At 45.2% G+C, this 13,973-nt stretch overlaps 1 protein-coding gene across 2 annotated transcripts in view; it reads left to right on the forward strand.

Moving 5' to 3' along the window:
- Nucleotides 1-13,973, forward strand: part of SNED1 (sushi, nidogen and EGF like domains 1) — a 79,947-nt gene that overhangs the window by 60,481 nt on the left and 5,493 nt on the right. For both annotated transcript variants that reach the window (XM_035133206.2, XM_060274574.1), the window contains 6 exons: nucleotides 184-367; nucleotides 2,233-2,345; nucleotides 9,579-9,857; nucleotides 10,810-10,954; nucleotides 11,093-11,175; nucleotides 11,267-11,368. In XM_035133206.2, coding sequence (XP_034989097.2) covers nucleotides 184-367; nucleotides 2,233-2,345; nucleotides 9,579-9,857; nucleotides 10,810-10,954; nucleotides 11,093-11,175; nucleotides 11,267-11,368 — 906 coding nt within the window. The remainder of the gene's footprint in view (nucleotides 1-183; nucleotides 368-2,232; nucleotides 2,346-9,578; nucleotides 9,858-10,809; nucleotides 10,955-11,092; nucleotides 11,176-11,266; nucleotides 11,369-13,973) is intronic.

The raw sequence follows: 13,973 nt of genomic DNA on the forward strand, positions 1-13,973 counted from the left end.
CCTCTACTGTAGAAGTCCTGCCAGAAAGCCCAGACTGACCCTTTTCTTCTGTAGGAAACTACTGAGATGGGAAGGAGACATCCGGCGGGGCAGGGCTCACCCAAGAGGATTGAGTGAGTGTATCACTGTCAAGTGGGGTGAGTCGTAACCGCCTCCTGCATTTCCCCTCTCTCATCCTGCCAGGACCTCACCCAGTGGAGGGATTTGAAATTGCCAATGTGACTGCCACAACCATTACTGTGCAATGGGCTCTCCACAGGCTCAAGTACGCCACGGTCAGCAAGGTGCGTGTGTCCATACGGCAGCCGGATGATGTGGAGGATCGTGCTGTGGAGTTAAACAATACCGTGACAAAATACACATTCTGGTGAGCAAGAAGCAAGAGACTTCCTGGGAGTGGAGGGAGGGAGGGAGGTGATGGTGAATTAAAGTAGGTCAGGTGGTGGCTTGTTACTTAGCCAGTCAGTGGTGCTGGGAGGCAATGAAGAACATAAGAGGACACTGCTGGATTCGGCCATTGGCTTATCTAGCCCAGCATCCTGTTCTCATAGTTCTCACAGTGGCCAACCAGATGCCTGTGGGAACACAAGCAGGACTGAGTACAAGAGCACTCTCCCTTTCCTTGGTTTCCATTGTGGTCCTGAGCCATTTAAGGTTTTATAGGTCAAAACCAGCACTTTGAATTGGGCCCGGAAACTAATTGGCAGCCCATGCAATCAAGGATTGGTGTTATAATGCTCAAACAGTCTTCCCTGCTGAGCAACCTGGTTGCTGAATTTTGCACCAGCTGAAGTTTCCAAACCATCTTCAGAAGCTGCCCCATGTATAATGTGTTGTGGCAATCTATTCTAGAGGTTACCAGAGCATAGACAACAGAAGTTAGGCTATCCCTGTCCAGATAGGATTGCAGCTGTGCTACCAAGCTGATGGAGGGCACTCCGCTCCACCGAGACTTCCTGATCCGCAAGCGACAGCAGTGAATCCAGAAGTAGCCCCAAGCTATATACCTGCTCCTTCAGTGGGTATGTAACCCCATCCAGTTGGTCTATTGAAATGCCCACTAACTCCATATTAAGGCTTCATGGGGCTGAAGAGCACTCCCCAAACATCATTCTCTGGAAATGATAATCAAAGTAGGACCAGAACCACTGCAAAGTAGTGCCACCAACTCATGGAGCTGCTCCAGAAGGTTACCATGGTTGATGATATTGAAAGCAACTGAGAGGTCAAGGAGAAATTAACAGGGATACTGTCTCTCTCTTGTCTAAAAAGGGTGAGCAAGCAGTTTCTGTGCCAAAGCCAGGCCTAAACCCCGATTGAATTGGATCTAGAAAATCAGTTTCCTCCAAAAGCGCCTGGATCAAGTCTGTGACCACCTGCTCAATAACATTAACCAAGAAAGGGAGAGTGGCAACTGGCCAGCAATGACTTAGATTTTACCTCTGCTGCCTTCAAGCAGGCAGGGACCACCCCTCTTGCAAGGAAGTATTAATTACCTTTCTGGCCCAGGCAGCTGCTACTTCTTTTTATCAGCCAAGAAGGACAAGGGTCCAGAGCGCAAGTGGTCACCCTGGATGGATCCACACACCTTGTCCACATCCTTGAGCCTTACCAAATGAAACACATTCAACACAACAAGACTAGACTGTGCTCTGGACACCTTGAGATCCATCTGTTCTAACAGCGGAGTCAATTGATTTTATCCTCAAAATGCTTTGCAAACAAGTCAGTGAGCTACTGTCGGTTCTGCTACTTCCTTTGGGCCCTACTGTACTTTCTGGGAAAGCTCTGCCAGATGGCATCGTGAGGATGCAGTGGAGGCAGCAATGTATAGCTTCTTTGGTGCCTTCACTGCCACTGTTGGGCTAGATGATGAGCCCTCACCAGTGTTTTCTTCCACTCATGTTCGAGCTATCTCCCAGCTTCTTTCATTGCCCTGAGCTCCAAGGTATAACTTGAGACTCTTCAATTAGAAACAATTTTGAGGCTGCGGATTACGAATGCTGCGGGTTGCGAACGTGCCTCCCGCACGGATCACATTCGCAACCCGAGCACCCAATGTATTTGCCTCATGCATTCAACAGCTCTCTGTGTGCAGTAGATATTTGTTCACATTTCTGAGTGGGTAGTTTATGCAAGTCTCTGACTCAGCAGCAGTCAAAAAGCTTGTTCTTTGTTCCCAAATCATTGCATCTGACTGAGACTTACCCAGCGTATCTAATCTTCCAACAGGGACCTTCAGCCAGGGCAGAAGTATCTTATTCACATGTGGACCTTGAGTGGCCTCAGTGCGGAAGACCATCCCACTGAGAGCTTTGCTACTGCACCCGTCTATGTGTGGACACGTGAGTTTGACAGAAAATTCCCCGACTTGCTTCTTGCCTCCCCACCTTTATTGCCCACTAACCAACTTTTTAAAAGCACTTTTCCCCCTGTGGTGAATCGTACCTATCAAGCTTTATTACGGTCGTACACCAGCTATTAAAATAAAAATGCTTTACAGGGCTATGGGGGTTGTCATTCGGGGTGGATATAAGAGTCTATAAGTTTGAAGCGGCTATGTTTCCAGAAGGCGGGTCCAGCTGGCCTTTCCCCTGGTGCTGCTCAAAGTTCTCAGTTTCGTGCCCGAGCAGAGGAACTACTTCCCACAGTCCAATCCCGCGTTTACTATTTCAATGGCTGTCTTTTTCTGGGGGGGAAGACTGGTCCTGCAGATCTGGGTGCAGAATCTGGCTACCATCCGAGTTAACTTTTGCTCCTTTCCTAATAGTAGGGCCTTTAGTTTGGCCTTATCTGGGAGGTCGGCCAGGCTCTCCAGAATGGGGGCGATGGTATCTCTACGTACCTTATCGAACAGAGGGCATCTAAAAAAAAGATGTTCAGGGCTGCCTACTTCCCCCAACGGGCAGGAGCAGAGTCTCTGCTCGTATGGGATCTTTCCAAATGAGCCTAGCAGCACTGGCGAGGGCAATGCCGAGCTTCGGGCGAGCGTGAAGGCTCTTCTTGAGTTTCTGGATTCAAGATAAAAGAGATACGCTGCCGGGGCAGCAACGTATTTCTTGTTTTCAACTATATTGAAATCCGGAGACCTCATGCTGTCCAGCTGTCTCTCCGTGTCCACAATTCTTTGTCTGACCTCAGATTTCGCTTGGTCTATGCCCAAGGCCAATAGGGCTTGGGGTGAGAAGCCCAGTTTCCGGAGAGTGGCCTGGACCTCAAACTGCCAGCTGGACTGAAATTGGTCTCGAAGGATCAGAGGGGCCAGACCTCGAGGGTGTGATTGTAGGGTCAGCCATTTATAAATTGAGGTCAGTCTGATATGAGCCTCAACCCTCATTTGCCCTGTTTCTAGTCTTACCCAGGCATTTGAGACACACCTGGGAACCTGCAGTAGGGCTCTGAGAAATTTTGATTGGACTCTCTCAAGTAAGATGAAGGAAGGGGAAGGTGGGCCCAAGAAGGTTCCATAGGTGAGTTGGGACAATGTTTTGGCCCTGTATAGTTTTAAGGCCGCAGGGACGTAAAAGCCTCCTTTTGATCTGTAGAAGTTGAGGATTGAATTTGCAGATCTTTCTCCGGCGCTCCCTGAAGATGTTATATGGATTTTGTTTGATCCTGAGGATTGGACCACCATCCCCAAATACTTGTAACTTGAGACTTGTTGTATCTTATGACCTTGGAGCTCCCAATTTCTGGTCCTTGGTTTCTTCCCGAAGGCTATGATCTTTGTCTTCTGGTAGTTTATTATGAGGCGTTCTATATCGCAGTAGGCTGCTAGTTTCCTTAAGGCTCTTCTTAGCCCTATGGGGGTTCTAGAGAGAATTATGGCATCATCGGCATATAGAAGAACCGAAATGTGCCGGTTTGCAATCTTCGGGGGGTGAAAGTCAGGGCTGTTGAGTGTGTCCACCAGACTATTTAGATAGAAATTAAATAATAAGGGGGCCAAAAGGCACCCCTGCCTGACACCCCTGAAGGTTCTGATGGAATCTGTTAGATGCCCTAGACGACTGCATCTGACTCTTAGGGCCGTATTTGAGTGCGTTGCCATTATTAGGAATAGAAGCCTTCTGTCAATAGTAGTGGCACGAAGTCTGTCCCATAGTCTTGTTCTAGGGACAGTATCGAAGGCTGCTTTAAAATCCACAAAGGCGGCGTAGAGTGAGGCCTGCCCCCCTGAGTTGTACTTTTCTATTAGGTGTTGTAATGTTAAGCAATGATCAGTTGTGGATCTGCCGGATCTGAAGCCTGCCTGTTCTATAGCTAAGATGTTTTCATTTTCTATCCACTCTTGGAATTTTAGGAGTAAATGCTTCGCATACAGCTTGCTGACCACGCTAAGTAGGCTGATCGGCCTATAGTTTGATGGATCCTCTCTATTACCCCTCTTGTAAAATGGCACCACTATGGCTGTGCCCCAGTCCCTTGGGATACGGCCAGTGTCGTCTATATGTGTGAAAAGGGTGGCAAGGAAAGGAGCCCACCAGTCCACCTGGGATTTTAACATTTCAGGGAGGATGCCATCGGGGCCTGGTGCTTTGGCCGTTTTCAATTGATTTATATATGTTTTCACTTCAATTTCGGTAACTTCAGGCCATTTGTCCAGCTCTTCCAATTTAAGGTCCTCAGTGGGAGACTCGACGTCCTCATACATGGATTGGAAATGGGTGACCCAACGATTAGGTGGAATGAAAGGGGACAGGGGGGATGTGCCACTATGCGAGCCGGGAGAGACCAGTCTCCAAAATAAGGACTGGTTTTTTGATTTTGCTGCAGTAATTAATTCTGTCCAGCATTTCTTGCTATAGTTGGTCTTTTGATGGAATATCCGAGCTTTATATTCTTTTTTTAGGGCACAGATGGAGGAGTAGGCTTGCTGCCTGGTAGAATTGTCGGATGTTAAGGCAGCTTTATAGGCGCTTTGCAATGCTTTCTTGGCCTGCAGACAGGTGTGATCGAACCAAGGTTTGTTTGCTATTCTCGGTTTAATTTGGTTCTTCTCTGTGATGGTGAGGAGGTGAGGTTTTAGTTGAAGGAGTAGCTGTTCGTATTCAGCTACTGGGTCCTCTGGGTTGGCCTTGCTCCTGGTGTCATTTGGAAATATGCTAGGTTTTTTAGCAGCTAAGATCTCCTTCAATTTGGTGTCCAGTGCTGAGGTCCATTTAACCCGGCACCCAGGACGCTCTAAAGCGGTGATCTCTGCAGGGTATACAGTTTTGAGAGAAATTGTTTTGTTTTTGAATGACAGCTGCAGATGAAGAGGGAAGTGATCTCCTTCCACGTAGGGGAGCACTGTTAGTTGCTCTACTGCCTCTAGCAGTTCGCCACACACCAGTGCATAGTCAATTGTGCTGATCCTTGACCCTGACATGTATGTAAATTCTCCTGGGATATCGCCGCTAGTACAACCGTTTAGGATGTTTAAATTTAACTGCCGTGAGAATTTGTAGAAACAAGCCCCGGCGTAGTTTGAGAGTTGGTCCTTTGACCGCCTTGGTTGCTGTTGGGCATCTTGTATCAATTCCTCTGTGAACCCGATTTTATACCTATATTTTATTACTAAACTGGAGTCATCTGGCCCCAGTCTTGCATTTAGGTCTCCCGTAAGTAGGACCTTTGCCCCTGGGTGGTCTGAGAGCTGGTACCTGATGTAGGTTTCCACACTTAGCCACTTATTTTCTATGTCGGAATTTTTGCTGGATGGAGGGATGTAGGCATTTATAATTAGTAATTTACTTCCTCCCCATGATAGAAGTACAGCCATGGCTAAGTGCTCAAGGGGAGGAAGCTCCTTACATGTAGCTTTGAGGCATAGCGAGATCAGGATGCATAACCCTCCTTTCATTCTTCCTGATCCTCTGCCTGGGACTGCATTTAGTACATGTGAGTAGAAGCCCTCCAGCTCTATGTTTTCTGTTGTCCATGTCTCTTGGAGGGCAATAATATTGAAATTTTGTCGATAAAAAGGGATGTCTGTAGAATGGGAAAGACATCTAGCCCATCCGGCCACGTTCCAAGAGAGTATATTTAGAGTATTGGTTGAGTCTCGCGATTTTTTGGGGGGGATGGTCTCTGAGAGGATCCACTGATGGTTCTTCAGGGTAGGGGGTTCCGCTGGGCTTCGGGGAGGCTGTATCGGGTCAGGGGTTTCACCGGCCTTGGGTGCCTTAGGCAACTGGGCGGAGTCATCTGTTTTTGATGTCTTGCTGCTGTCAGCAGTTGATGGTTCTTTAATCGTTCGATTAAGGCAAGGTTTAACAGTGGAAGGGGTAAATGCTCTTTTTTGGCAGCCTGCCATGCTCCCTAGTAGGGGGCTAAGATTGGCTTTAGCGTTGCTGGGGACTGATCTCTGTCAGTTTTCTTTCCACGGGCTTTTAAAAGTTGCCGTGCTTTGTATCAGCTGGCTGCCCTTTATTTTGGTGGTATCCTTGTATGGGGAACTGCCCGGGAGTTCAGAGATTTCAGATGGCGAAAATAAGGTACTCACGTTGGAGATCATGGGAGCCTTGTTTTTCCGTGCCTCCTCCTGAGGATGTACTATCTGACTGGGTCCTAATTCCTCCTCGTCGAGATATCTCATTTTATGCCAGAAGTCTGGTGGGGTCTCCATGGGGATGGTTTTCCTTTTAAGGGGGTTTATGCTTCTCTCCCTTATTTGTTCTGCTTTCACCATTGAGGGCAGATTTATCTCGGCCTTTATTTGGCGATTTTGTGGGCGACTGTCTGCTATGTTAAGCTCCAGAGTAGATGTCATTTTGGAGGTGATCTCGCTACATTTTTGGTCGTCCTGCCTCCTGGTGTCTTTATGCAAGTCTTCCCCCGCCAGTCTGGATCTTAAGGTTTCTAGTCTTTCTATTATTTCTGCTTGAATTGGGGGCGGGAATGACCAGAATTTGCTTATTAGGATGTTTTCTTCTGCAGAGAAATTGGCCCGTCCCTCGCTCTCAGGGCATTGCTGATCGGGTGGAGGTGTGCCTTTCCCCTTTGGATTTGGAGTCTCATGTTTACAATGCTCATGCCAGCCCTTTGGGGGTTGATTCTCCATTTTGGGCTTTTCCTGGTCCTCCTCTGCCAATGGCTTGGCACACTTGGTGTCTGAAAGGAGGGTCAAAGGTATCCTGTTTTCAAATAATCTTACAATTGCTAACCCTTTCTTTAGGGACAGGTGCTTTGATCTATAAACTAGTTTGGCCAAATCTTGATCCCGAAAGGTGATCAATGCCCTTACCGAGTAACCGTTGTGGTGCAGGTACTCAACAGAGACTATGTCAGATGGCTTCACTACTCCTGGCAGCACCTCATTCAAAATGTTCAGGAAGTGCATTATACGTTCAATCTGCGAGTGGAAACCCCTTGGCTTGGGGTAATTGACAAAAACAAGTTTTTGTGGAATTAGAGTCAGGTTCCAGTCTTTTTTCTGGGAGGAGGTCTGCCCTTCCTGTGGTGTTTTGTCCTCAACGTTATGGGCCACGACCTCTTTAGAACCCGTGGTTTGGATGGAGTTCTTTCCAGGGCTCTGGGTTGTTACCTCTGACGTTATATTGAGTTCAGCACTTTGCGGCGGGGGTTCCTTTTCTGACTGGGTGGTTACCATAATAGGTCCCTGTTTGTATTTTGCTTTGCTGACTCGTCAGGGAGATTTGTTTGGGCCAGGTGTAGTGGATGATGGAAGTAGGTTGTAGAGTTTTTGCCATTGTTTTTTGCTGGTACGGTGAGTTATCTTCGGTTTCCTTAGTGTTTTGATATTTTTGCTTTTCTTTTTCCTTACTGCCAATTTTCTTCCTTGTGGTTTCTTACTAGTTGCTGGGTGGTTCATGTCTGCTGGTGTAGGTAAAGATGGGTTGTTCATTGGCTCAGTACTGCTTGACTTTGTTATTGTTCTCTCTTGAAATGTGAAATTTTCCACTAAGGTCAGAAGTAACCCGTTTGTTATTGTGAGATATTGTTTTATGTTGGAAATATCCGTACATAAGAGGTGGAGCTGGTCCTGTAGATAGCTGTCACACTCCTTTGTTTGAGAACATTTGGAAGCAACTTGTTGGCCTTGTGTGTCCTCCGTAGGTGGCCTCTGCGTTGTTGTATCATTCAGGCTTGCCATAAAGGATCTTTCTGCCAGAATCAGTTCTTGGGCCAGGCTGGTTGTGTTGTTGGTGTTTTCGAGGTTTTGATGGAGCCCTTTAAGATGGATTGACCAGTCTATGACATTAGAGGGGAGGGGAACCACCTCGTCTAAAATTTGCTCGTTAGTCTCCTGCTTTTGAAGAAAGTACTGCGTTATTTTGCTCTGCCTCCTTCGGCTTTCTGGGGAGCTGGTTAACCAGTCTGGCTTTATTCCCAGATCTTTGCAGTTCTTTCTGGTGAGTACCATGCTAATTGGATTGTCTGATGGTGATTTGCAGGAGTCAGCTAGCTTCAAGTGTAACAGCCTTGGATTTGCGTGTCAGTACCGTCCCACAGGCAGTTAATCATCAACAGTTGATAGTCTAAAATTTAAAAATTAGGCTGTTTCTCTTCGTTTGTTTGGTAGCTAGAGGCTTTTAGCTTTAAGCTTTAAGCTTGGCTCGGCCTTGCATTTGACGCTGGCTGGCAGAATGCTCAGCCCCACCCAGCTTCATGCAGCTTCTTACAGCCTTGTAGTAGAGCCGTGGAATAGGTAGGAAATCAGTGTAATTAGGACCGCAAGTAAAGCTAATAAAGGCTAAAAGGTTTAGCTAAAAAGGCTAAAAGGTTAAAATAATTAAAAAATACAAAAAGGGTAAAAATAAGAGGTGGGGGTTGGGTGTAGAGCAGAACTTGCCTTGCATTTGGTCTTGGAGCTCAAAACCCTGCATCTGCTTCGGCGGCCATCTTTCTCGCTTTATCGCTTCTCGGCCTTTTGGCTAAGATCAAGTGTAGTGTGAATCGTACCTAGCCTGAGCATTAGGTTCAGAGTTGGAGCTCAAAATGAGGCTGTGATGCTTAAGGGAGAGACGTCTGTAGGTGTCAGGTACAAGAGTCCTATTTAACAACAAACTCCTATAAGGCTATGTACCATACTACTTTTCATTAATATATGTTCAGAATAACTGAAAAGCTCTTTTCCAGGTGTGTATGTCCATTTTATATTTAATGTTGCACAACTGCAACTATCAAACTTTTTTTGCTAGATTTTTAAAGCGGTTTAAGGAGGCACTGTACCTGCTAATTTTGGAAACTTCCTTTTGCAAGTACAACTAGCAGTCCTATGGTAGAGGTTTTTCTTTTCTTTTCTGCAGAGCTGTTACAGGCATCCTTTGGATACTGCCTATGACAGTCCCTCCTTTGTCCCCATGTCTCTGAACAGTTTCTCTTTCTTCTCTGGGAACGCAATGCCTGTTTCCTGGCAGAATCCCAGTGGCCAAATAACAACTGAGCCACCCAGAGGCTTGCAGCAGGGTAAGAGAGTACCTTTGTTTAACCGTTTGAGAAAGCATGGTGAAAAGAGAACAGCTTTGCCTCCAAGGGCTCCCTGCCCCTTGTTTCAACTGCCCAGTGGATGAGAAGAAGAAAGGGCAATTGAAAGGAATCCCACATTGATCTTCCTCCTTCTCTCTGAACAGGACCTCTTCCTCCTAGAAACCTCACGGCGTCCAGAGTCACAGCCACCTCTGTTCAGATGGTCTGGGAACAGCCTCTGGTTGGCACAGTGGAAGGTTACATCATCAATGTCACCACCAGTCAAAGTGTGAAGAGCCGCTATGTGCCTAATGGGAAGCTGTCTTCCTACACAGTGCGTGACCTGAACCCAGGTCAAAGGTATCGCTTATCAGTGATGGCTGTTCAGAACACAGATCAAGGACAAGTGACTAGCGAGCCTGCCCACCTGTACATTACGGCCTGTAAGTCCAAACTCCCATTCCCTATGTCCATAGCTTCCTGCAAGCCTTTTGTTTCTTTTGTAATATGGCATGATGTGGGCCCTAAGGATGTCAGCATATATATTCAACGTATCATCATATCATGAGAGAGAGAGAGAGAGATCCACAGCAAAAGATAGTGTTGGCCCATAGCGATTCTCTGATGAGGAATTTTCTTAGCGAGAGCAGAGAATACCCATTTTACATGCTTCTGCCCTTGGGATATGTGAATGAGCAAAAAACAAGTAATTACAAAATTAGAAAGGTCCTCTTTAACACCCCCCTTGCTTTTGCTCATTTTGAATTTAATATCCTTGCAGATATTAAGAGAGCAACTAAATTGTGGTTTTTCAGCAACAAAATCAGCCAAGGGAGAGGGCTGAATCCAATTAGAATTGTGACCTTCAGAGGACTTAACCCATTCCCACAGTACTGCGCTGCCTGCTATTTTGTTGGTGTGGGGGCAGAGTCATTGAGAAATAAAACTACCACCACCACTGCACCAAAGCCTCATCATAGCTACACACCCACTGCTGTAAATATTTTTTAAGGGAGTAGGAGATCCAGCTGCAGAGGGGCCTCCAAGGCAGATCTTATTATGTGGGCAGGTTCAAGTGGAAAGAGGCAGTCCCTGGGGTACTTGAGTCCTAAGCCATTTAGGGCTTTATAGGTCAATAGGTAAATGTAAAGGGACTCCTGACCATTAGGTCCAGTCGTGACCGACTCTGGGGTTGCGGCACTCATCTTGCTCTATTGGTTGAGGGAGCCGGCGTACAGCTTCTGGGTCATGTGGCCAGCATGACGAAGCCGCTTCTGGTGAACTAGGTCAATAGAAGTACCCTAAATTGTACCTGGAAAAGGCGTTGATGTAGTTGTATTAAAGCTGGTGTGATTCACCCAGTCCCAGTAAAACATAATCTTCTCTGGTCTGCAGTGCAGAAGGATGGCACCCCAGAAAGGCGCTGGAGCCAAACAGGGCATCCCCGTGTGCTGAGAAACCGGGTCCCCCCGGCATTCCTGCCAGAACTGCGTCTGCTTGCTGATCACAATGCCCCTGAGGAACCCTCACAAGCACCTAGGTAAAGAATGGGGCTCAGTTGCCATGCAAAATGAAACAGATTGCACATTGTGACTCATGAGGTGCTGAAATTGGAGTATGTCAGTTCAGCTGACACTGCATCACAAATGGGAATGTCCAAGTATTTTTCTTTTTAAAGGTTTACAGAGCTAGTGGATGGCAGAGGGAGGATCACCACTAAATTCAGCAACTTGCCCAGTAGATCTGTCACTGTGAGAACACGTAAGTGCCCTTCATCCTCCCTACTTGTATTCTTTGTCTCCTAACGGTGCACTAATCCTCAGGCTAAGGTATTGTTGGCTTCTATTTCTAGAACCTGAGGCTCCCATGAAAGTGGAAGAAAATGGGGAGGAATCAACCAAACAGGTCAGCCAGGCACTGCACCTATCAGAACCTGAGAACAGCAAGAGGGAAAGTAAGTTTAAAGAGATAATGAGCGTCTCTGGGATAATCCAGAAGCCAAAGATGGCACAAGGACACACAAATAAAATGCACAAATAAAATATAAGTCTGCTAAAAATGAAAATACCAGTACACTTAAAAGCCTGGGATAGCATCTTTGCCTGGCACCAAAAGAATAAGTGTTTGCAACAGGGGAATTCCACAAATGGGTTGCCATCCACCTTCCATCAAACAGGAGAAACACCTCAAGGAACAGGCACTTATTGCTTTAGGGGGGAAGGGCTTTGTTGTGATAAAAATTAGCAAAAAAAATTAGGAACAATTTGGATAAATGTTGGAAGTGTAAAGAAAAAATAGGTAATTATATTCATTGTTGGTGGAATTGCAGTAAGGTCTTTAAATTTTGGTCAGATATCTATGAAAAATTGAAGAAAATGCTTAACGTTTGAGAAAAAGCCAGAGATTTTTCTATTAAGCATAATACCTGATAGTATCCCAAGTGACAGGAAAAATATTCTCTTGTACGCATGTGCAGCAGCCAGAATGTTGTTGGCTCAAAATTGGAAGGGGGATAAAATACCATCAATCCAGGAGTGACATATTAAGTTGGTAGAATTCATGAATTTAGCAAGATTGATGGCAGTAATCAGGAGTGTCCCAAAACAAAAATTGAAAGAGGAATGGAGATATGTGGAAGAATATTTGTGCAAAGAGGGTATAAGTATGAAATTGGTGATTTGCCTAGGCTAAGACTCACAAGAAAATATATACAATGTTAGAAAAATATGATATGTTTTATTTATTATTTTTATTCAAAATTCAATGAGGAAGAAGCATGGCAATTGAACATAGGGAGAAAGGGAAACGATATTAAAATGATTGGAAGTTGATTTTTATTCTTTTATTTCTCTGCCAATTTTTTCTCCTGGTTCTTCCTCCCCCCCCCCTTTTTTTTCTTTTCTCATTTTCTTCTATTTCTTTTTTCTTTCTATATCTGGATGGATGTTATTATGATTTGATTTGATATGATTGGATATGTTTTGTTATAATTTGTTTTTTGTATGGGTGTGTTTGTTATGATTTGTTGATGTTTTAATAAGAAATAAAGCTTATTTTTAAAATTTAAAAGAAACAAAGAAAATTGTCTCTTAGGTGACAAGTTATCTCGGGGACACTTCACAGACAGTCCTAAGCTTTAGCTGGAGCAAGGGGAGAATCTTTCCAGTAACTAAGAACTAAGGATTGCTCCTTAGGATGTGTACATTACATTGCACTTTTTACCTCTAGCAAACAGGTTTTGTATTGTTTCAAAAAACCACAAAATGACTTTTTACTTTCTCTAACACTTTTTTTGACTCCTGCTTTTTTACAACTAGCATGTGGGCAAACTAGTCATATACAAGGTTGTTCTCTGGCTTGGTGGACTAACTCATGATCCCAGCTTGGGCACTTGCATGGTTGGCTACAGTAAATGATTGCAGTTGACAATTCCCACCCTCACCTAAAGATTTGACATAATAATGAACCATCGGAGGAGTTTCCCAGCCCCTGCAAGATCCCATGGCTCACTCCTGTACACAGGACAGACATACTTGCAAGTAACTGTGAAGAAAGCTAAGCAGCTTGCCTTTGATTCGCCTACTCTCAAATCTGAATGCTAGCTCCCATTTTCCTTTCTAACATCTCTTTTTTAAAAAAAAAAAAAGATTTTTTATTGATTTTCAAAAAAGACAGACGCAAACAAAACATACAATATAGCACTGTCCCTTCATTTTCCCTCCACCCACCGGTCCACTTCTGCCACCAGTGGAACCCGTGTGCTTTAAGAATCAAAGGGGTCCAATTGTGAGTTGAGTTCAGCTTCCCCCCTCCCTCCTCCCCCCCTACCCCCCCCCCCTGCCACTGAGAGAACAGGGAGGAAGGAGTTATGGGGATTTGCATCCCCCAATTCTTTCTTAATCATATTTACAAACATAAAAAAAGAAAAAGAAAATTGGGAAAAGTTGAAACTTCCCAGTTCTTGTTATTTTAACATTTTAATTGCGACTCCCTCGATAGTCTTCCTCATGGTTTTCCTAACAAATTCTGATTACTTGTGGCGAATTTTCCAACTCAGTTTCAAATCTTAATCTTATAGTATTAACTCAATCCTCCTCCTTTTTCATGCTGCCCTCCCACAGGTCCCCTCCTGCCACAAGAGGAACCCGCAGGGCACAGCACTTCCAAGGTTCCATTTCCTCCTCACCCATCTGGGCACCCCCTGCCACTGAGTGCCTCAGAATAAGGAGAGGGGGGTAGGCAGCTTTCTTGCCTAAACACCTCACTTAACTTACAAAAATTTACAATAACTTAAAAGTTCTTTCCCAAACCATTCTTATGCTCCCTTAAGAAAACATAACTTTTTCCCTTTCTTTTTTACATTCCATCTCCTCTCCCTAAGTCTTTTTCCCCCAATTGGTTCAGCGTTTCCATTATCATGCCAAGATTTCGAAAACCGTCTTTCAAAAACCAAAACAATACCTTTTAACTAAAGTTTTTACCCCACACCCATTCTTTCCCAAATCCATCTCCAGACCTTTGCCCCCCCCCCTGCCCCTGTCCTTCCCATCCCTCAAAAA

The sequence above is a fragment of the Zootoca vivipara genome, chromosome 5 (genome assembly GCF_963506605.1).
Source record: "Zootoca vivipara chromosome 5, rZooViv1.1, whole genome shotgun sequence".
Taxonomy (NCBI): Eukaryota; Metazoa; Chordata; class Lepidosauria; order Squamata; family Lacertidae; genus Zootoca; species Zootoca vivipara.